Source organism: Neolamprologus brichardi, chromosome 7, assembly GCF_056152115.1.
Source record: "Neolamprologus brichardi isolate AB-2024 chromosome 7, ASM5615211v1, whole genome shotgun sequence".
Taxonomy (NCBI): domain Eukaryota; kingdom Metazoa; phylum Chordata; class Actinopteri; order Cichliformes; family Cichlidae; genus Neolamprologus; species Neolamprologus brichardi.
Window position 1 is genome coordinate 14,248,275 of NC_142110.1, and position 23,238 is coordinate 14,271,512.

Here is a 23,238-nt window from a genome sequence, read left to right on the forward strand (position 1 = left end):
AGGGAAAATCCCTGTAGATCAGCAGTTTCTGAAATATCGAGATGAGACTATCTGGCACAAATGACCATGCCACATTCAAAGTCACATAAATCACTTTTCTTCTCCACAGGTGTACCTAACAAAGTGGTCCGTGAGTATATATACTGTTATATTGGGGGAGAATGCTCATAAACATGCTAAAGTTTCAAATAAAAGGCCACTACATGTACAAATTATCCCTGCGAACCAAAATCTCAAACTTCACACTGAGTTTCACACTGATGTCAGTGAGACCAGAAATTCCTAGAATGGTCATGTCAAGCACACTGCTGTTTAAATCTTGCTTGCCAGGGGGAGCCAATCAAAAGAAAACTGAATTAAAGGGAGAGAAACTAAAACGGCTCATTTCAGAAAGTGGACAAAGTGAAGCGCTACACCGAGGCCCAGCATAACCTTTGTAAGGATTAATTTATCATTAAAACAGTGAATCATGCAAAGCTACTCTAGCAGGGTCCAAGAATACAACTACGGATTCAGAAATGAGCATAATAGCTCCCCTTTTAAAATATTTTTTTTACTCACTGTAAGATAAAATAGATTTTTTAAAAAGACAACATATTAAGCCATAAGTCTTACACACCAGAGCATTTTTCACACAGATTTACATATCACTTCACAAACAGGCAGGTTTCCCAGAACTACAACTAGAAAGTGCATTTTTAAAAATGTTTTACAAAGCCAACATTTGGTCATATACCGACACTAATGAAAGCCATTTTCAGGATACAGTAAAAAGGGATCCAAAAGTTCACATTTGCTTGCATACTAATACTAATGAGAACACATTACAAGGAAACACCAAAAATAGTGATGAGTCCAATAAGAGCTCTTCACTGCCTGCAGCTCTCTGAAATAAGCAAGTTTTAATGTTCAAGAGTAATGCTTAATTATCCATACATGGCCATTTACAAGCATATTGCCACAGGGCTCCAGCTTCACAACAGTCCCCAGTCTAATAGAAGATGGCATTATTGCATGCAGTCAGAATTATTCACTGCATTACCCACGATTCATAGCATGTATTAACACAAGCAATTTCATGCATATGGATACAGTGGGTCTTAGCAGGGGAGCTCCTGATTGCTCTGAAACTAATTTCACAATCATTAGTTTTGGTGGTGCTGTGAGTGACAGAGTGTATTTACTAGATTTTGGAAAATGACAATTTCCACAAGCTTTGTGTAGGAATCTATAAAGATGAAAGCCTGAGCTACAAGAAGCTCTAAGCTGTTCGGAGACAACAGTGACACTGGACTTGTTGGTTAGAGGAAATTTTCCTTTGCAAATGCAAAAAAGGACAAACAAAACAACAGTATTAATTATCTAGCTTTGTCACGTAATGTAATATTTATGAAAGTGTTGTTTTTGCCATCGAGTGAGAGGCCCTTCATAAATATAGGGTATAGAGCTTGAGATTCAGGCCAAACCAAAAGCCATTTTGCCCGAAGGTGAAGTTAATGAATCATGGCCAAGTGCTGCATTCTTTCCATATGTAGGATGAGGAGATATTTTGCAAAGCCTCTGAAACAACCTAATGCTGTTATGGGCCATTGTTCACGATAAACATGTAAATTGTGTTTATGGAATACTGTATAAGTCAATGAGTTAATGGCACTGATTCACAAATAAATTATAATCACAGTGTGTCAAAAAAGAAAGAAAAAGGAAAGAAAAAACGACTTCACAAAAGCAGGCATTTTTACTTGTTAGCCAGAAAAAACAGAGGTGTTTTCCAGTAGCATTCACAGAAACTCTGTTCAGTTACTAATGTCAGAAATCAGCCATCATTCCCCTACCGAAGCGGGGAATGCTGTTTGATCTCGCAGAACAAGAGACAAATTTAAATTAACAGGCCAATTTTCATGAAACGTTTGGGAGCGGTTGAGCAAATCCAAAAGGAAAACTCAGTAAAATTTGGTTAAAATCCACACTGCTTCCTTTTAAATTGCAGGATGGGGCACTTGCCTTTCAAAGTATCTATACAACACAATATATTCACCTTAAATTCGCAGAAAGCAGCAGTGCTTGGTGGCTTGGGGTGGAAAAGTGTGTTCAACATTAAGTGTTGTAGCACCAAATGTAAGCCACTAGGTGGGGATATGTTATCTGTTTTCTTTGCAGTAAATTTTATTGCAGTTAGCGTCCCAATTTTTCAGTGGATGCATCAAAGCTATTTGCCTCAGATGTACTAAGAACTTCAGAAAATTCCATAGAAAATTCTATGACAAGGTATCAATGAATGTAAACAGGTGCAGAACTGTTTTATACTTTGTGTGTCATATTAAATGTACAAAATAACATTGTTTTAAATATAAAGACTGACTTTTAATATTTGGATGAAAATCTCTGACAGTCAATGAATGCCCAAAGTCTAGAGGCCATAGACATCACCAAATGCAGTGTTTTCTCACGTGAGATCCTCTGCCAAACCTTTACTGCAGCTTTCAGTTGCTGCTTGTTTGTGGCTCTCTCTCTCACTTCAGTTTTGTCTTCAGTAACTAAAAAGCATGCTCTGTTGGGCTGAGATCAGAAAACTGACATGGTCAGTGCCTCCTCAAGAGTTTTCTTGACTCAGATATTGTGAAGACTTACTCTTAACCAAGGAAAGAACTCATCATCCACTTTAGCTGTTATTGTTCTGTCTTACTGAGGTGGCCAGTGTATTCTTTATTTTTAAGAATGTACCAGACCGCTGACATAGGCTTTTCTAATGTTTTGGTAATCTCTGTGATATTTTGGTTTTCCAGCCAATAAAAAAACCTAAATCCCTCACTTGACTTGTCCTGACATCTCTTTGGAGCTCATACTGCACCGGTTTATAAGTTTAACACTTGTCCAGATGTTTTATCTCCTTATTCTGTCATCGAATAATGAGAAAACAGTCCTCACCTGTCTGTGAAAATGCACTTCAGTAAATTGTCCAGGATTTGAGCTTGTGAAAATGGGAAAATGGGGGAATGTGTATAAAAATGGCTGTTGTTCCTAAACAGTTAATGTCATACTTTTGTAAACCCCCTTAAATTAAAGCTGGAACTCTGCACTTTAGTCACATTTTGATTACATTGTGGTGGTGTACAGACACAAAATTACAAAAAAAAAAAAAGTATAAATCTTCAAAACTTTATACGCTAAACTGTATCTGTATCTGCATGTCAGAAGCATAAGTGATCCCACATGCACCATCTATCATTTTAAAGCATTTGAAGCCAGAGGAGGAGGATCTGAGGGTGCACTGGTTCAGGCCAGAGGGAGGGAGAATAGAGGGAGGTCACTCCTGCCCCAGATTTGTAGTTGTCACTGGGGAGAGAATGATGGCTGCGAGCAACAGATAACAGCTTACAGTGTGAAGAGAGATTATAAAAGGAGGCAGAAATTGTAGGGGGAACTGAACCCCACCCATATGGGACTGCGCTGAACAGCCACATCCAGCTCTAACACACTGCAATTAGCTGCCGAGGCAATTACAGGTTTGTGGAGGGTAAATGTGACATGCTCTTATTTTTTTAATCATACAATAAGCATGATGTTCATCGCTCGAGCCACAGAATTTGTGTTTACAGCAGAACTGCGATCACAAGAAAAATGTTAGTCATTTTAAAGTCTTAGTGGTATTTTTAAAACTTTAAATGTCTCTACAGTTGCCCCTCCACACAGATGCACACACACACGGACATTACTCTAATTGCTTTCCTTCTGTATAAGTAATGTTATGCCAGCAGCCCAGCTGATTGGGCCCCTCCAACACACGCTGCTTATTTCCCACATAGCCATGAGTGGCCCATCAGAGTGCCATTGTTATCTACCAGATTGTCAGCAGTCATTACTTATTCAACCAGCTGTCGTGTCTTTTGTCCAAAATCATTCTTTACTTTGTCCAGAAGACCTTCTAATGCCAGCTGTGGCCCATTGACCCCCCATCTGACACATTTTGCCCAAATGCTCTAGTTCTCTCTCTCTCTCTCTCTCTCTCTCTCTCTCTCCCACACACACACACACACACACACACACACACACACACTGACAAAAGCTCTCCACGCTGGCTGTCCAGCTTATGCTCCTGTGGCAGTAAAGGGAGCTGGCCCTGCAACAATCCAAGTAGACAAAAAAGCAGCGCTCATCACTCTCCTGTTGTGCTTATCAGTGGCAGAAATATTTTAAAACACAGAGTAAGACTTTTACAAATGTCATTTTACTTAAATTGAGTCTTTTAAAGTCAGATCTGTCTGAACCTAGATATCTGTATGGAACAGCCGGGATGCTACACTGTAGACACTCTTATAAACATTGTTAAGCCACTTCAGCTGCTTCTTAATTCACCAAGGGATCACCAAACTAAGATCAAATTGTTATTATGAATAAATTATTATTATTAAATTATTTTCTGTCATTCTATAAATGATGTCATTGTTTATAGACAACATGATTTGCAGCTTTTTTCCCCTATAGACTCTACTACTTAAATGTTAAAACCAATTCCTCAGTTATCTTATAATGCACCTTGATGCAGCACTCTAGTTCATCTTTTGTCTGAAACAAGCCCTTTTAGCTCCATTCCCCCTCCTTTTATGGCATCTTTCTTCTGATTGGCTCACCCCTGCAAGTAGAAGGTTTGAATTGCAACTGGATGGGCAGTGTCTGCTCAGGGCCAGAGCTGTGTGCCTGAGATGGGCATGTATGCATTGCTCTAAAACGAGTGTAACCATTATTTCAACCCAGTATTGGAACAATATATAAGATAAAATAATGAGGAAGCACGCAATAGGTCCCCCTTTAATGAGTGACATCTGAAGAAAATCTGTAATAATATATAATTGTAATCATACTTCCATTATAAGCCCTTGGGTGTTTTTGAGATAAATGCACTGAACACTGGAATACTTTCAGATACATGCAGCACTCAGCTGGCTGGTGAACAGAGAGTCATGAAGGTGTCCTTGTGACATTGCCAAGACAGCTATAATATTTATTTAGGATGAAGGAAGTAAGGAGCTATGCCAAATACTTACTTAAAAATAGACAGGAGTCATTGATAGAAGCTATAAATAAAGAGAGGGAAGAGGGGCTTGTCCTGGATGGGGGTATTTATAGCACAGGCACACAGCTGTTTACGGGAGGCAGTGCACTTATCAATAACACCATAAAACCTGAAATACCACTGAATGCACAGTGACCTCCCTCATACATTTCTGGAAAGATGCATCTGAAGTGAAATTAAATCACTTTTATGAGGGGATGAAAGGGATTACTCCCAAGGGTCTTCTATTCTCGGACACAGTAAATGCAAAAGTTGGATCACTTTTCAGTGCTCATATACTTTTTTGTCCTCCTCCCCCTCCCCCGTTTCTCGTGCAGGTTTTTAGTCGCCAATACTCCTCCTTTACTGATTCGCCAGCCTAAATAAACACTGAGAAATTATATATTAAAGATTCATACGTTTAAGATTGAACATCACATACATTTAAGAGAAAATTTGTATTTTAATTAATTTGTTTAGCTTTATATTTTTAATCGTCTAAGAAAGAAGCGTGTATTTTATGTCATTTTATGTCACTATATTACTAAGTAGCATTTAGTGGCCGTTTAATGTGTAAGAAAGTTGTGTGATACAGGTGCAGGAGAGCAGACCAGCTGACTGAGGAGCAGGAGGAGGGGCAGGCAGGCTGGCCGAGGTCCTGCTGCGCGCCGACACTGAGCACACTTGAACGGAGGGAAGCTGCGACGCGCACCGCTGCTGCTGGTTCTGAGCCCCCGGCAGCCATCAGACATTCACCTGTCTAGGAGTTTAGCTAGCAAGCAAAAACAAAGTGTCTACAGTAATAAATTAAAGATAGGAGCTGTAACTAGTTGTTGCAGTTGCAGGTTAAAAATGTCTATCTTACCGTTCACCCCTCCAGTTGTGAAGAGGCTTCTTGGCTGGAAGAAAGGAGAGCAGAACGGACAGGAGGAAAAATGGTGTGAAAAAGCTGTCAAAAGTCTGGTGAAGAAGTTAAAACGGACGGGACAGCTGGACGAGCTGGAGAAGGCCATCACAACACAGAATGTCAACACAAAATGCCTAACTATACCCAGGTAAAGACAAACACAGAGCGCTGACTGACTGCCTCTGAATAAGTGAGCTAGCAAGCTAATGCTGGTGACAGCTAGCGTTAGCCCAAGCAGCTAGGTAGTTAGCTTGAGTTGATATTAGCAGATGTTTGTATTTAAAGCAACTCTATTTTATAGAGAGCAAAGTCAAACTGGCTAATTGCCACATCAAAGACAACATAAAGCGTTTGATGTTATGACATGGATTTTGATTGGACCCGCCGCCAGAATAAAACCAATCGTGCATTGTATTTAGAGCTAACATTAGCTCTATCATATTAACCCGTTTTAAATAGATACAATTTTGTTCTGCAGATAGGGAGGACACAATTGGTACTCATCGGTCTTAAATATATATATATATATATAAATATATATATAAATATGTATAATTGCCTGGTAGCGTTAAAGGAATAAGATGGTGTGTTTCAACCCATATATTAGAGTCTGTTATGTTATTTTCCAGCATTAGTTTGCGCAACGATATGATCTGTAGTAAGACCAGCTGTGCAGCATGTAATTGTGAGGCAATGCTGTAGTAGTGAGTGTTTGTCACATCTCCGAGCTAGCTTCACCTGCTGACATGGTAACTAGTGCTGCATAAATATGTCCACAGTTCACACATGTGATAAACGGAGAGGGAGTGGTTTGGCTAAGCTGGAGCTTGACTCATAGAGGATGTTTAGACTGTGTGTGTCTGTGCTCTGGGAAAGTTATAATAAGAGTCCAGTTTGGGATTCCCCATATGGGATACCCATCTGTATTAGACCTGCACAATTTGTCAGACATATGAGGTGGACTCACTGGGTGTGACACATCACATTGGAGCCACATAGTTGTATTACCGGTGCTTTGAATGAGTGCACAGAAGTAGACTGATTAGGCACAACATAAAAATCCTTAGTGAAATACTTAACTCTGATCATTTTGTCAGACTGCAGTGTTTTGGTGGTTGCTGGGATTCATGCGGACAGCACTTTGACATGTAACACCATCTTAAACATGATTACTTACCTCACTCATCTGGTGGCAGTGGAATCCCTAAGCAGGGACACACTCCACAACATAAAAAAGCAGTTCACAAATGTCTCAACCTGGCATCACACTCCCTGGATTCTTTCCAATCTAATCAAGCATCAGTGGGCAAGAACAGGCCTGATGAAGGAAGACTTTATTCCAGCCTAAAGGGTCTCCTGTCAGTGTCCTGGTGCCAGACAGTCCTGGACATCCCCAGAGGTTTCCCAAAGCTGTTTTGTCTGTATGCTGGGTCCTACCCAATATTAGGAAGGTGTTTTTAAGCGTTAAGACAACTCAGTGCATGTGTGCAGTTAAATATGTTTACTCATAAGTAAATGTGTTTACTTATTGTATACAGTCTTCAATCAAAGGACACAAGTAGCCCCTTTCCCTTATAAAGATTTCCCCTTAATGACTAGGTTTGACACCTCAGTATATCGAAACAGACCTGGTTTTGTGACTATTGGGTTCCAAGTGTAGCTGCATAGGCAGAGACCATCCCCATTAACCTCTGATGCACGCCCAATCATTTTGTTCTATAAGCAGGCCTGAAATATGAAAGAACCACTCAGTTCATAAAAGAGATTAAAGGGTTACTCCTTGTCAGCTTTCTGTGGGTAAGGAGTTAACATAATGAATGTTGTTACCATGACCTTAAGACCTGTGACAGTCACAGAAAAAATTTGGACCTTAAGCCCCTACTTATTTTATGGTGGCATTTTGCTGGCATGCTTTGGGTCACCTTATCCCTTTAAAGTGAAATGTTATACAACTCAATACAAAGTTGGTTTTAATGATCACTTTATCTTATGATAAAACATTTCAAAATGGCAGTATTCAATTCCAGAATGAGTGTTTCCCTGTTGGCATGAGTGATCAGTAAACGGTTTAATGAGTGTCAAAATGGTGTAACTCATAAGCTATGTCTTTAAAATCAATTCAGGTCTCCAGTGCCACAATCAAAACACCAAAACAAGATGTAGCATTTTAAGAATGGTGTCCCGTCCGTCCAGTAGAGGCCCAGGGACTTAAGGGGTGTCCTGACAGGAAGAGACTGGCATAAATTTAGTGGGGGTCTCTGTGGAATGTCAGTAAAATTTAGACAAATGTAGGAGTGAAAGTTGATCTAAAGCAGGGGTCTTGAACTCCAGGCCTCGAGGGCCGGTGTCCTGCAGGTTTTAGATCTCACCCTGGGTCAACACACCTGAATCAAATGATTAGTTCATTACCAGGCCTCTGGAGAACTTCAAGACATGTTGAGGAGGTAACTTAGCCATTTAAATCTGCTGTGTTGGATCAAGGACACATCTAAAACCTTCAGGACAGCGGCCCTCGAGGACTGGAGTTCGAGACCCCTGATCTAAAGGTTAGCAGTACAAAGTGGTTGGTCAGAGTTTAACCTTTTTCAAGTTAGAGGCGAGCCCATTGAAGCAGCTGCTGATTGACAAATTGGGGAGTTGGTAAATACATAAGCGTGTTGTCTAACTGGAACATGGAATGTCTCTGTCGACCAACCATAAGCTATGGAGTGATGAACACTGAGTGAAAAACTGCTATATTATGCCAGGTTGTTGCTACAGGTATAGCAATGACAGTAAAGACATTGGTATAACACAAAGCCTGCTATTTAAAAAGATTCTTTGTTTCTTTAGCTTTTGTTCCCACATAAAACAAATGGGGCTGTTCCACACCTTTTTTTCCTCTTAATAATTAGTACAAAAGGAGCTTCAGTGACCTTAACAAGCCTCCAGAAATTTTTTCCAAGCCCTAAAAGGCAGCTTGTAGGCCTGATTGCTAACAAAACTGGGAGTCTCCCATCACAGTAAGTGTGGATGTCAAAGCATGGGTGGTAACCTACATTAAAACCTTTTTCTCAGTTGTTGGGAATGTGCTCTGGGCTCTAGGGAGGGCGTGGGCCACTGTTTGGATTGTGGTTCAAGTTGTCAGTGGGTTCATAGACAGTAGACTTTACAGAATAACAGCTGTGTTGCTATCTGTTGGGGATAGAGTGACTCAGTGATTCTGTATTGCAGCCAGCCTGCATTGTGCTGTACTTTCATCACCTCCTCTAATGTGGCGTGGAGAGAAAGGGGTTGTGAGCATTTAGAGTGGTCAAGTGCTTGCCTGAGGTGCTTGCACCTAGAATGAACTTAACCAGCAGGAAATTATTATGTACCGAAATGTCAAAACTGTGAAACTAAGGGCACCACAATTTTCTGGCATCCATGACTGATTTTACAACACCCACAGTAAGTAGAGTAAAAAGTATGAGCTTACTGCAAAGGTTTGCCTTTTAACTGGTCATGTTAAAAAAGTTATCTTCATTGGTATTATAATGTAAACCCCTCTTGTTTACTGTGGATTTCAAATATATTGGTAATGGGTTGTGTTTCTTGCCCTTAGGTAAGCATTTAATTAATGCCACTGTTAAAATAATTCAGTTACAGTTGATGGAGTTTTGTTAATGTATAAAAAAATGTTTTTGGCATCATCCAAAAACATTTTTGCCTATTATGAAATTATACTAATACTTACTTTTAACCTAGATAGCATTCACTCAAGCAGAAAATACATTTCTCTTTATCAAATGACCACAAATAAGAGGAAATTGCAAAAACTTAGTTTAAATAAGGCAAAACATCTGGGTTAGCTTAACTTAGCTTAGCTTAACATGTGGCAAAGCCATGCTTGCGAGCATAATGGGAAGCCAGAAACAACCCTGATTATTTAAGATGGTGTGAAACCCGACATTGATAAAAGATATCTTATAAAACCGGACATAGACAGTATGTCTGTTCATATTCTTGCATTTGTTAGATTAATATTATTGTTTATTACACTATATTGGCTATAGGATCATTTTGAATTATTGACCCTCAAGTTCCATACTGGTGCATCGTTGTATAAAACTGCATAAATGCAATGAAGGGACTTGTGTTTTGGTTAAAATGAACAGATGTAAATAAAAACTGAGCAGCTGGTGATACTGAAATCCTAGGTCCATATAGTGTGTGTCTTAACTAGTAGGCCACCAGATGTCCCTTAACAAAGACAAACGTTGTTAACATTTTTTTAATGCGCTTCTGCAGATGCAGGCACTTTGCGCTGCACTTGCATTTATTTATGTAGTATAATCAGCTGGTTGTGGTTGCTTCTGGAGTTGGAGTCTTTGACAGAAATTGGTTTGTCTTCTACCCGGGGGGGTGCGGGGGGGGGGGGGGGGGGGGTGATTTGGTTGGTAGTGTGATGCTCTATCTTCCTGGCTGGTGGATGTACTGTTGTTGTATATTCAGCTGAACAGGAAGGTTGCCTGAACTGGCTGTGTGACAGTGGTCATCATGTCAGAGTGGCAAACCAGGGAGACAGAAACTAGCCCAGGCCAGCCTCTCAGCTGAGGCTTGCAAATGCTGACCTAAGCTGACCCAGGAAATAATGCTGGAGGTCATCATAAGGAGGACTGGAGTTCTTCCTATTTTTTAAATACCTGATTGTATCAGGCTAATGAAAAGTAAGCTCTGTTACTTACTGATTATAGTAACAATATTGGCAACTGGACCTTGTTTTCACTCGTCTTAAAATGAGATTTTGTCACTCATTGCTTTATTTGAAATCTTTAACAACGGGGCTCTTGTTTTTTCATTTTAGCTTCCAGTCGTTCCACTATTTGTCATTTTAGCTACTGGAAAAAACAGAAGTGCCATCCTCTGTTCTGGTTGCACATTTTCCTTGAAGATTTTGCCCCCATTGTGAGGCAAAATTGCATAGTGAACACAAGGCTTATAGAGAACAAAATTGTGGATATTGTCATTATACTAAACCATTAAAATTCTGTGGTCTGTTTTGTTTGACTGAAAGATAAAACCACCTTTTTAGGTATTGCATTGCTAACTGGGCCTCACTGGGTCCTTGTGTGTCAGTCTCACTGAGCATCTCTACATGAAGCTACAAAAATGACAAGAATCTACAGTCCTCATTAAAATAGAGGACATTTTTGAGACTCTTGTATAGCTGTTACAAAAACAGTCTTGCAGAATGTGTCCTGCAGATGGTATTGCTTTCAAGGAGCTCTGGTTTTAACATGGAGGAGGTCTGGAATTACATGAACAGACTGAAGACATTGTGGCAGTTTCTCGAAGATGCCTGTCTCTCACCAGGTGGCTTTAAAAAAAAAAAAAAACCTTGTCAGAATTGGAGCTGTTATTTATTAGTGTTATGTCTTAGTTCAGCTTGGGTGGAGAGAATCAGGATAGAACCTGATTTTGGTTCTATCCTGGTTTTGGTTCAAAATAAGATGTATGAGCCACATTGTGTTGTGATTCAAGAGGGACGAGCTGGAGGGACAGTAGGTCATGTGAGTGTTGAAAATGAAAAAGAAAATACCACATTTTTCCATAATGTGAATAACAAAAGAACAAGTAATGTGTGCACAATGTGAGCAGAGTGTCTGTTATTACGTCTCTAAAACAGTGTTAGTAGTGCCTGTTATCCCAGGTAGTAAAGAGTACCTTAAAGACACATACATCTTCTTAGTGTCTTGCAACATCAACAACTAAATCAATGTTCAAGAGACCCAGAAGGTTGGTGGGTTACATTAAATCACAGTGCAAAGGAACATACATGCTGGACTTAAAAAGGGCAACGCCCAAGTAGATTCACTGATTAACTTTGTGTGCTGGATCACTCCAATCAGCAGTGAGTGTAGACAGGAAGCAGAGTAGGTCGTTAGGCCATTCACAGTTGAGGGAGGGACAGCACAGCAGAATCTACATTGGGTCAAAAAACTCATCATTGAAGAAAAAAAAGGTTTTCCTGTTCATTTAAGAAGTTAATACATAAAAAAATTATTTGTGCACCTAAAATTTGGCCAAAGAATGAAAACCACTTTTCATGTTGCACAGCTCCACAATAAACTGAAATGTTGTTAAGTCATCAAAAAGTTACCCCACACTGAGATTCCAAGACAATCCTTCCTTTGCATTTTTTTAAAATTTCAGTTACATGAGGGTATACATAGGTTTACACTACAAAGGTACCTTAACATCCTAGGACCTAGCGTCCACATATGTGTACATCACATTTTTGGTTATTTAGACCCAAATACTCAATTTTGCTCTACAAGGGCCTGATATCCACTTACGAGGACATTATACTGCTACTGTTCTATTGAAATTTTAAACAAATATCCTAATTTGTGGCTCTCATTTTTCTTAGAAACGAAAATTTGGTAAAAAAAAAATCTGGTAATTCTTTATTTTTACATTCATCGGGCCCCAATATGCCCAAATATCAAAGATAAATTAAAAATGCATGCTGTGGAAGAGCTCGGGTCTTAGGAGGTTAAGTACTTGAATATTATTATTAGTTTTAATGAAAACTGCTTCATGGTTGGCCTTTTCCACTTCAAATGTAAAAATAGACATTTACATTCTGTTATTATTAGCCCAGGTGTCAGTAGAATTGGGGCCCTGTTTTGTGTTTGGACATATTTTGTGAGCTGTATTGAAGATGAAAAATATTTTCGAGTAACAATTGAGGGTAAAGCAGCACAGAGTGACTAAATTTAATCTGCATGTTTTATATTTCGACCGTGATGTCTTTCAGGTCTTTGGATGGACGTCTGCAGGTTTCCCACAGAAAAGGTCTTCCTCATGTGATCTACTGCCGCTTGTGGCGCTGGCCGGATCTGCAGTCCCACCATGAACTCAGAGCTGCTGACCACTGTGAATTTGCCTTTCACACCAAGAAGGATGAAGTATGTGTCAACCCCTATCACTACCAGAGGGTGGAGACACCAAGTGAGTGTTCTTAATTGCTGCGTGTTCCACATGATTGTAGTTAAATTAAAGCTTTCTCCAAACTGGGTACAGAACTGATCTGATCCACTGTCTCCAGTTTTGCCTCCCGTTCTAGTGCCACGACATACAGACATCCCTGCCGAGTTCCCACCACTGGATGACTACAGCCCATCCATCCCTGAAAACACCAATTTTCCCGCTGGCATTGAGCCCCAGAACAACTATATTCCTGGTGAGGGAAAAAAAGCAAAAAACACATCCCACTCATTCTTGACTCGGTCTCTAAATTATTTTTCTCAGGGATGATTTAGTTTGTGGCTCATGCCCCAAAAATGTTGTTCCTGAGTGCGGTTTTTATATTATATTAAAATATTGTATTTGTGTAGTTGTATCATAGAAGCAGTTTAAACACGCAAAAGAACAACGGTGTGTGCTTAACCCATATGTTACAGAAACTCCCCCACCAGGGTACCTGAGTGAGGATGGTGAGACAAATGATCACCAGCTTAACCACAGCATGGACACAAGTGAGTCACCTGACTGTACACACACCTGAAGCTTATACTACTCTGATTACAGCTTATAATGGTCATGAACCCACCTTCTATTACCACTCTGTTTCAGGTTCACCCAGCCTGTCACCCAATCCTGTATCCCCTGCAAACAATAATCCTGGTAAGTGACATCAGTCAGTCAAGTTTACTCAGCTTTAGCTCCTGGACATATTTTAAGTTATGTGCGCCAATAGAAATATCAGCCATTCGTTTAAAATCCAGTGTTTAATCTGGATTTGAAGTTTTTTGCTTGTTAGGAAAAAGCTTATTACACCCTCCAAGATATATGTATATATAACAAAACTGAGCAGTAACAGAACTGCCCAATAGTGAATGGGGAAAAAATTGATGATAATAATAATAATAATAATAATAATACTAATAATAATAACTTTATTTATAAAGCGCTTTCAAACAAAGTGCTGTACAACTATTTGAAACTAAAAAGATAAAAAAAATAAATAAATAAAATAAAAATAAAAGCGATACATAGCAATACAGGTAAAAGACACAATACAAGTTAAAAACAGTAAAAATTTAAAAACTAAAAGCCATAGAATTAAGACTTGTAAGATAAGACGTGTAAGATATTTATAAAGAAACTTTATAAATATTATTACCAAAGTCAAACCTGTAGTAATGATATCATTAAAAGTACAAGTGCTGTAATAGAATATTTGCACTTATTCATGTGTTAGAGCCTGTCATCCCTAAAGTGTGTGTCATGCAACAGAGCCTATAAAACACATTGAATGGTCAAATTTGAGTAGCACAAGGGATTTAACTGTTTTTTTTCCTCCATATGTTTGTCCGTATTTGGAATAGTAGAGATGAGAAGTTGGCAAAAGAGCTATTTAGTTTTCAAACCGTTAAAATGGTCAAAGTTCCTTAACTAGCATGGATGACAATAATTTAATTAGTCTTGCTTTTTTCTCTTGAATTCACATGAAAACTGAATTTTTTCAAACACTAAGTGGTCTTTATTTATTTCTACAAGGTAACTACCCTTTTCTGATTTTCTTTATTTGGTTAGTGTAATTGACAATTCCAGTCACCACAACTGATGCACAAACTTCGTGGACAGTCTGTACTACCGTGCAGGCCACTTTATCTGTCAGACAGTTCCATTGTCATCTTTCAAAAACTACACACACTACAATTACAGTCAAAAGGTACATTTCAGTAACTTAAATTAGAAGAGGCAGTCAGCTATAGTGGCTGTGATTGCTTTTATTGCCCTAGCTCTCACTCAAAGTGGCTAAACACCTCATTTTAAAGTCTCAAAAAAAATTCACTATATAAGATATATTAAGAAAAAACATGTGTACAAAATTTCGTCATTAGTACAGTTGTTAAGAAGGTGCAAATTAGCTGTTAAGTGAAACATTTTCACATGGGAATCCATCTCTCTTGTTGCAGCCATTGAAGCAACTGTATTTTATGACACTTCTGCATTGGATCAATGCATCACTTGCATTACTATCCTTGATTTAAATAAATATAACATTGTTATTTATTTATTTATTTTGGGGGGGTTGGTGTGTTTGAATGTCTGTTTATGAGACTGATGAGCAATGTACGCACACACTTGAGTGAGTGGATCGTGTCTGGCTTAGCTTCAGGGCAGTAAGTATGGTATGAATGGAGTCTTTGTGTTTGCTCTGTTCTTATGTGTGGAAAAACCAGCTACACGCAGCTTTAAGATAATGCAGTAAATGTCTGCGTGGCGGGTTATTCTATGTGGAGACAAACTAGGAGGTCCTTGTTTTGTTTTGCTTTTTAAGAAACGTATTTCATGTCTGGCTGAGGTTATGAAGGTCATGGGAAAGAGCTTTTGGAGAGGAATCAAAGGAAACCTTGTCAGGACTTGGTCATGATGCTGCACCTTCAGCATCAATTTGATGACAAAGCTGTTCAACTATTTAATTTTTTCATCATGGAAATAGATTAAACCTGTAAATGTCTCTTTGTCTTACCAGACTTTCAACCTGTGACATATTGTGAATCTGCCTTCTGGTGCTCCATCTCCTATTATGAGTTGAACCAGCGTGTTGGAGAGACCTTCCACGCTTCACAACCCTCCCTTACAGTAGATGGATTCACAGATCCCTCCAACTCCGAACGCTTCTGTCTGGGCTTGCTGTCAAACGTCAACCGCAACTCAGGAGTAGAACTCACACGCAGACACATAGGTATTAACTGTATTTCAAAGGGACGGCATAAATTTGTTCTGATTATATGTGAAGGTTGTTTTATGCTGAGCTAGCTTTTTTTTCTCCTCTTTTTCCAGGTCGGGGTGTGAGGTTATACTACATCGGGGGTGAGGTGTTTGCAGAATGTCTCAGTGATAGCGCCATCTTTGTCCAAAGTCCTAACTGCAACCAGCGCTATGGGTGGCATCCTGCCACTGTGTGCAAAATACCTCCAGGTCAGCACAACATGCATACAAACACAAACTCATTAAAGGCAATATAACCAGAGTATGACTGTATAACTGTGTTCTTCTGCTCCTGACATTTATTTTATTCTCTGTGCTAGTAAACCTGATAATAAATATTTTGTTGCTAGGCTGCAACCTGAAGATCTTCAACAACCAGGAGTTTGCTGCGCTGCTCTCTCAGTCAGTCAACCAGGGATTTGAGGCAGTCTACCAACTCACCAGGATGTGTACTATTCGGATGAGTTTTGTTAAGGGATGGGGAGCTGAGTACAGGTAAATATTTTACTATTTTTCTTATATAACTTACAAAGTATAAGATATTGTTACATTTGCCTATTATTTGACTGACAGTAAAGTAATACGTGAGAAGGACCGATGTCATGTTGTAGTGGCGTAAATGTGGTAATATGGTGTTCTGAAATGGTAGAGGTTGTGTAGTGATTAAAATAAATGTCATTTTCTGGTTAGGCCATTTACAGGTAGTTAATAAATGTCAGTGTACTAAATATTTTGGCTGGTAGATGGCCTGCTTAGAGGTCAGAAGACAAGTTAACATTTAACTGACCCAGCTAGTGAGTAGCTCGTATTACTCATGTTTTTCAAGTCTCTGCTGTGCATTTTTTTTTTCCTAAACATGATGTGGAAACTTAAATTGTACACGGCATATACAATCAAATTGAGGTTCAGTGAGTCAACATTTTGTTTATTAGGCAGTAAAATGTTCCCTCTGTTTGGGAAACATGCGGACAATTGAATCCATTGTAGAACTTATTACACAAATGAATGCACATTATTCCAAAGAGGTTGTTAAACATCTTCATTCATAATTGGAGAAGTGAGGAATAAAAGAAGAAAAACATGACTTTGGGTTGTTGACTGAAGCCGACTTTTAACAGGAAAAGAAGGTGATGGGGGATGGTGTAACTGTGACTCTGTAAGAGAGGAGGAAGAATGCAGCAGGCATGCAGTAGTGAGGGGGGTATGAAGTGGGGTGTGGACATATTTCTGACTGCCTCTGGAAGGGGGATTCCCACTGGACTATGAATGGTGCATGTTGTATTTCTGGCACCAAACACCTTGGAGAAAAACATCCTCGGAGATACTTGAATGGCTTCAGAAATAGCCCAGAGCTGGCATCACGGTTCGGGAAATTCTTCCAAAAATATGGACTGCATAAGCTATAAGACAACGACTGTTATAATATAGTACAGAAGAAAAGGTTCAGCAATGACAGAAATGTGTGCTTTCCTTCTTTGTGTTCTGCAGACGTCAGACAGTGACCAGCACCCCCTGCTGGATAGAGCTACATCTTAATGGTCCCCTTCAGTGGTTGGACAAGGTCCTCACACAGATGGGCTCCCCCAGCATCCACTGCTCTAGTGTGTCCTAGGAGCAGCCCTCCTTCCCATCCACACTCAAACCCCCCATAGGAATCAATCCACAGAAACAGCATTTCCCCTGCTGTGTTTGACATTTCTCATCACATGTACAGCACTGTCTTTAGTGTCATTTAGTGTCTCAATTTCATGGTCATTGTAGGACATTTTTATGGGTTTTATTATTTTCAGAAGACAGAAATGCATCTTCATGATTATTCTTTTACATATTATGTCCATCCTTCCTGTTAATTAACTTTACATTTCACAAAGGAGACTGAAATGTTTGTTTTCCAAGTTGGAAGATATGCAGTTTCAACTTGGCCATCGACATGTTTTAAAACATTTTTGATTCTATGAATTAATCAATATTATGAATAAGCCTTTAGTGTCCCAGCAATCACTGAATTGGGAAGCTTATTTATTAAACAAACAATAAATTAACATGAGAAATGTTATTTATAGTGACAGAATATATTTCATTAATATTTTAAGTAGAAGGTACTTTCCTTTATTGATTTATGATCAATAAAGAAACCAATTATCTGATCAGTGAATTGGTATTTTGTCTAGTTTAAAAAAAAAAACAGTATCAGTGTTTCTGATATAGAGCCCTTGTATTAAAAGTATTTTGCTCAATGAAAGAGACATTTTCTAAGTTATTTTTGCATATTGTCCTGCATGAGAATATATTTTTCTTATTGCCTAAATATGATTGTACATAAATATTTATAGCTTGCGTAATCTGCTAGTCATCCATTGCTTGAAAGAGTGGATCAAAGTGAACTCTGGCATGGGTGGATTCACAGTAAAACTACTTAGATGAACTTTTCAGGTGAGTTGGTTCTGAAGTGTGGCACAGGAATACTGTATCAACCATTAGTGTTATTTGATAACAGGCTCGATGAGTCATTATAGTAGACTGACTGAATCTGGACACCATGTGACTTGAAGTATGAAGTGTACAGTGACCAAGGTTGTGTTCATCTGTTGTTGGCAGTGTGGAGTGAAAACAACAATGCAGGTCTTCTTATGTATTATCAATTGTTAACCAATGGTACACTATGCTCCTTATGGGTAAATGATGCATTTCAAGTTTATTGTGTCACTTTAATGGTTGTGGTAATTTGCTTGTCCACTAAACACTGTATATTACATGTACATTACAATATAAGGCATGTGTAATATGCTCACTGTCCTTGGTCGTTGTCTAAGACGTCACCATGTTAATCCTGCACTCACTCACAGTACATAAGACTGAGTCACCAAGTAATCTATTTAAAGGAGTTACACGGTGCTGAACGGAAACACTGTACTACACAGTACATTAGGTATGTAGTAGGTCTGTATCAGTACTTGAGTTCCTTGATATTCTTTTAGTGGTTTTATGATCCAAGTCTTATGTTTTTGTTTTTTAATGTAGACTAATATTTGTTCTCAAATGTCTAGAATTATCTGTGAAATTTTAATAAATTGCAAAACAGTAAAAAAGAGGGCTGCTTCTCTGTAAAAGGAATTATGTATGAAATATAAATGTAAAAAGAACAGTTGCCTCACAGCAGCTGGGGCATTCATTGTACCACTAAATTGACCCTTTCTGTGTTAGGGGTAGCGACCTGTCCGGGGTACACTCTGCCTCTCATACGTGACCCTGCACCAAGGAGTAAAGTTGCTTGTTGAAACATTATTATACACCGTGACAAAAATTTGAAATTGATATACATAAAGTGGATAAGTGTCCTGTAATAAATTATATCATCAGGAAACCTGTAGAGGTGACGCGACACTCTTTTGCTAAACGGCATAGTTTGTGATGGTATGTATGTAAAGTATAATATATTTTTAAATGTGCTTCTCTACTCATTAAGGCTTGATAAAATATTAGAAACTCCCCACTGCACTACATCTAAATTACTTATTTACTGCAGAGTTAATCGCAAAGCACAATACACATATCCTTTTATTTAAGTTGAATAGAGATTGTGAACCCATGTGAGTGTTCACAACAAATAAACCATACTAACTAAAAATTAAAATCACAAGGTTTTGTGTTAATTTATTCCAGTGTGCATTATATGTCTTTTTAGGATAAGGCACATCATTTACCTTTAAAATATATGTATCAATGTACCTAATAACAAATACACAAACCACATACATTTCATGTCTTTCCCCACCTTCAACGCCATCACGTGCTGAGGTTCACTTAGGGCTAAAGTATAGTGAGGAACCCAGGGGAGTAGATTGAGGATCAGGGCCACTCATTTGCTTTTCTTGCAATCAGGAAATCCCATCTGTTTTTTCAATACATCATTTCATGTTAAGAATCCACAGTTTCTAAATATACCAATGCCTACAGTGCCATCTGTAAGCATCTCCACTTTCCAAGTGCAAGCAGGATGTCACGGGATGCTGAATCTTGTGGAAGCCCCAAGAAAAACAGGAGGATCAGGTGAAAGGAGTCCAAGTTACAGCCAGCTACTTTTAGCTTTCTTCTCCCGATGATAACCCATCTATCTCATCTTCATCACCACCGATGGCCATCCAAAATGCTTTTGCCACCTAGAAAGCAGATTGTGGGTAAACAGTTCATGTATTGAACTAATTAAGGGTTAAATTAAAGCACTCTAAAGAAAAAAAAAACTTACCTTTTCTGCGTGAACTTTTCTCTGCTCGTGGGGTAATGAAGACGCTTTGTCTGTAGGTTTAAAATAGAGAAGACCAAAATCATCAGTCAGCCACAATGACATCAGGTGCACTGGCATCCAAATATTTGAGCACTCCTGATGAAAAGTTGATTTGTTGTTTTTTGTTTGTTTGTTTCTGAAACCTTGAATGCAAGACTAGAGTTTTTGTGCAATGTAAGCATTCCAAAATCTTAGTAATCTCAGAAATCCTGAAGGTAACTAGCTTGTCTGTGCTTTGGCTTGTTCATAGTTATTGTTCTGGAAACTTGGGCAATGCACATTTAAAGACTTCATACATATTCTGACTCCTAAAATATTATTCCTACAATAATCAGCCATTGGGTCCTCTACTAAGTAAGAGCGCCTTGTCTTTTGAAGATTAAAAAATTTATGCCCACAATTCAGGATATGGCTTTAAGAAGGCCTCTATTCAGCTGGAACTGGAATTAATGGAAATGATTTACTGTACTTAAAAAGAAAGGAGGGATATCAAAGTGATGTCTGGAAAACAAAGCAAAAAAAACTTTTTAAGAGATCTACTCGTAGGATTGCTAGAATCAAAACCCTGTGATGAAAACAAAGGAACTTCAGGAAAATTGAGCAGACTGTGCTTTAATCTACTTGTACAACCATGACCTTCGTGGAAGAGATAATTAAAAGCATCAGAAGTTTTCAAATGAACATCTAAATAAACCTAATGATCTCTTTAACTGTTAAGCATATGGGTGGATGGCTTGTGTTACAGCCACTGGCACAAGATAGAGGAACGATGGATTCAATTATACACCACAAATTCTGCACTGCAGTATCTGCAAACAAAAAGTTCAAGATAAAAAAAGATGATGTTGTTTAACAACATTTTAACAATCCGAAAAACACCTCAAAATCCAACAACAACTACTGAGTGACGAACACTGAAGATTTGTCAGTGGTTCTTGAAATTTCCTGAGCTAAACATCTTCAACAGTTGATGGAGTTTAAAGAAGCTGTGCAGGACAGAACAAAGATCTGACAAAACTGAAAGATGTTTGCAAAGAAAGGGTGAAAATCCAACAAACAAGAATGCATCAAACTATTTTGAAAATATAATGAAAACAAAAGCTAAATACATTAAAGATGCTCACTTAGCTATTCAAAGTGAGACAAATGTCTCTACTCTATAGAAAATATTTAACCTCCACAGGGACAACATACCTTTAAATAAAATTTTAAAAAAGGGGAAAAAAAAGAAAGAAAAAACAAGATTTGCATATCTTTTTTAAAATTCCCCCATTTACCTTTCATCTCCTTTAATTTGGTAAAAAGCCGTTCAAAGTTATCAACATCTACATCTCCAGTTGTGAGGTTAGCGAGCTCCTGAATGTCCAAATCAGTCATTGCATCTGAGGGAGATCAAAAATTGTTTATACACATAACTAACAGTGCCAGCAGCAGTATTTTGAGGAATCTAAGAAAAACTGATTCACAACTTAGTAAAGAAAATTCTATCACAAGGCATTTGCTTACCAACTACTGCCTCTTCCTGTGTGTCTGTATTTGTAGTACTTTCTGTATGGTTAGGCTCCTCATTGTTAATGGTGCCCTCTACTGGTAAGCTGGAAGACTACCAAAAAAAATAAAACAGCTTGGATCAGCATGCCTCCACAAAAACGACTTAAAAAAAACATAAATTGAAATTGTATTGATTCAAGTAAGCAAGCAAGAAAACGCATAAAAAAAGACTATTAAAAACCTAAATAAATCGATCAATATCAAAAAAGGAAAACTCCACTGACTGGTGGATCTTGGCAAGTGCGTGGGTTGTTATGTCTGGAAGCCACCAAACTGCTCATCAGACCAAAGCCCTGATTGTGCCCTGTTAGAGATGTAAACTGTCACATGCCATACATGCATACACAGAGTATGTAGTAGTTAAATAAAAGGTTATGTCATCTTACCATCCTTCATTTCCACGCTGGACCACACATTTGCATTGAGAGCCTGAACAATTCTCTTTACACCTGTGGATTCTGGAAAGTCGTCTGATAGAGAAAACAGAATAGTGTGAATGCGGGTGAAAATATTATCAAAACACAAAGAATTGAGATATAAATCTGGGTGATGTCACTGCTCATTTCTCCCATTTGAGAAACTCACCATCCTCATCTGGGAGCTCCTGAGGATTGAGTTCTACGAGCTCAAATGCATGAGCCAAACACCACTGCTGCGCTTCATGTCTGGTGACTCCTACAACATAAATTAGAAGTTGTATACCCCACAACTTGTATGTAAGACAGTGTTTTCTGCAAGCCACATGCAGAGCAGAAAAAACTGACCATTTTCACAGACTCTGTCACAGACCAGGATGAGCACCTCTGGCGCAAGATCTTCCACTACCGGGATCCAAGGTTGTAGCTTTTGCAGCCCATCTTTCTGCAAACATAATGGATGATATAAAGGCATGAAGAAACGTGCTGTTTAGACTTATAAATATAACTTCTTATGTCACATACCGCTTTGCTGTCAAAATAAGCGATGAAAGCTTGCATGGACTGGGCAATCTCTGACGACATGTGAAAAGTGCTTGATACAACACAGAGACTGACATCTGCCGTATAATACTTGTTGTTGATGGTCCAAGGGTACCAGAACACTGTTTCTTCTCGCTTTGTCGGCTCGGGTAAAGTCTTCGTACTGAGGATTTCTGAGGCAAAAACAAATCTGTTGATCTACACGAACAAAGACGTCAAGCTAAGCTTCTCACGGTGAAAGCTCAAGCAACAGGAATAGCATTAACCTTAATTAGCATTACCATATCGCTTGTATATCAGCCTGGCGAAAGTAAAGGACATAAAATGGCTTAGACGCCTTGAAGAAATTCGCTATTAACCCGAGAAAAAGACATAAAAGGGCTTCCAGATGCTATCGCTTAGTTAGCTCTGTTTAACGTTAGCTTCCTTACTATTATGTTATTTTCACCTTAACTTACGTTTGATTAGTTCTTCTTCTTTAAACTCGTTGTCACAGCTAGTGACAAGCACACACGGGGTGGCTATTTCTGTGTTTTCTTCTGAAGCTGACATTTTAATTATAAATTGGAGAGAAAGCTTCTTCAGCTATTAGCTTAGCGTTACGATGGAAAACTTGGGAGACCTTTCAACTCTGACCGGCCTCTTCCGGTGCACGTTAAACAGTCTGGTGACGTTTAATTGTAAAAATATTTTTCGATCCATCATCGAAACTAAGTAATAATAATAATAATAATAA

The 23,238-nt window shown here is 38.7% G+C and overlaps 2 protein-coding genes across 2 annotated transcripts; one reads left to right on the forward strand and one right to left on the reverse strand.

The window, feature by feature from the left end:
- The first annotated feature begins 5,735 nt into the window (after positions 1-5,735).
- smad3b (SMAD family member 3b) lies at positions 5,736-17,949 on the forward strand. The gene is made up of 9 exons (XM_006789262.3): positions 5,736-6,108; positions 12,742-12,935; positions 13,033-13,167; positions 13,388-13,462; positions 13,560-13,610; positions 15,469-15,681; positions 15,780-15,917; positions 16,058-16,202; positions 17,196-17,949. Exons 1-9 carry the CDS (start codon positions 5,906-5,908, stop codon positions 17,317-17,319), a joined length of 1,278 nt encoding a protein of 425 aa, XP_006789325.2. The 5' UTR covers positions 5,736-5,905; the 3' UTR covers positions 17,320-17,949.
- On the reverse strand, positions 16,617-23,151 carry aagab (alpha and gamma adaptin binding protein). Its single transcript, XM_006789261.3, has 10 exons — positions 22,961-23,151; positions 22,485-22,675; positions 22,308-22,404; positions 22,129-22,218; positions 21,930-22,013; positions 21,768-21,847; positions 21,499-21,595; positions 21,270-21,374; positions 19,954-20,003; positions 16,617-19,867 (listed from the first exon to the last, which is right to left on the reverse strand). Exons 1-10 carry the CDS (start codon positions 23,052-23,054, stop codon positions 19,790-19,792), a joined length of 966 nt encoding a protein of 321 aa, XP_006789324.2. The 5' UTR covers positions 23,055-23,151; the 3' UTR covers positions 16,617-19,789.
- Positions 23,152-23,238: the final 87 nt, after the last annotated feature.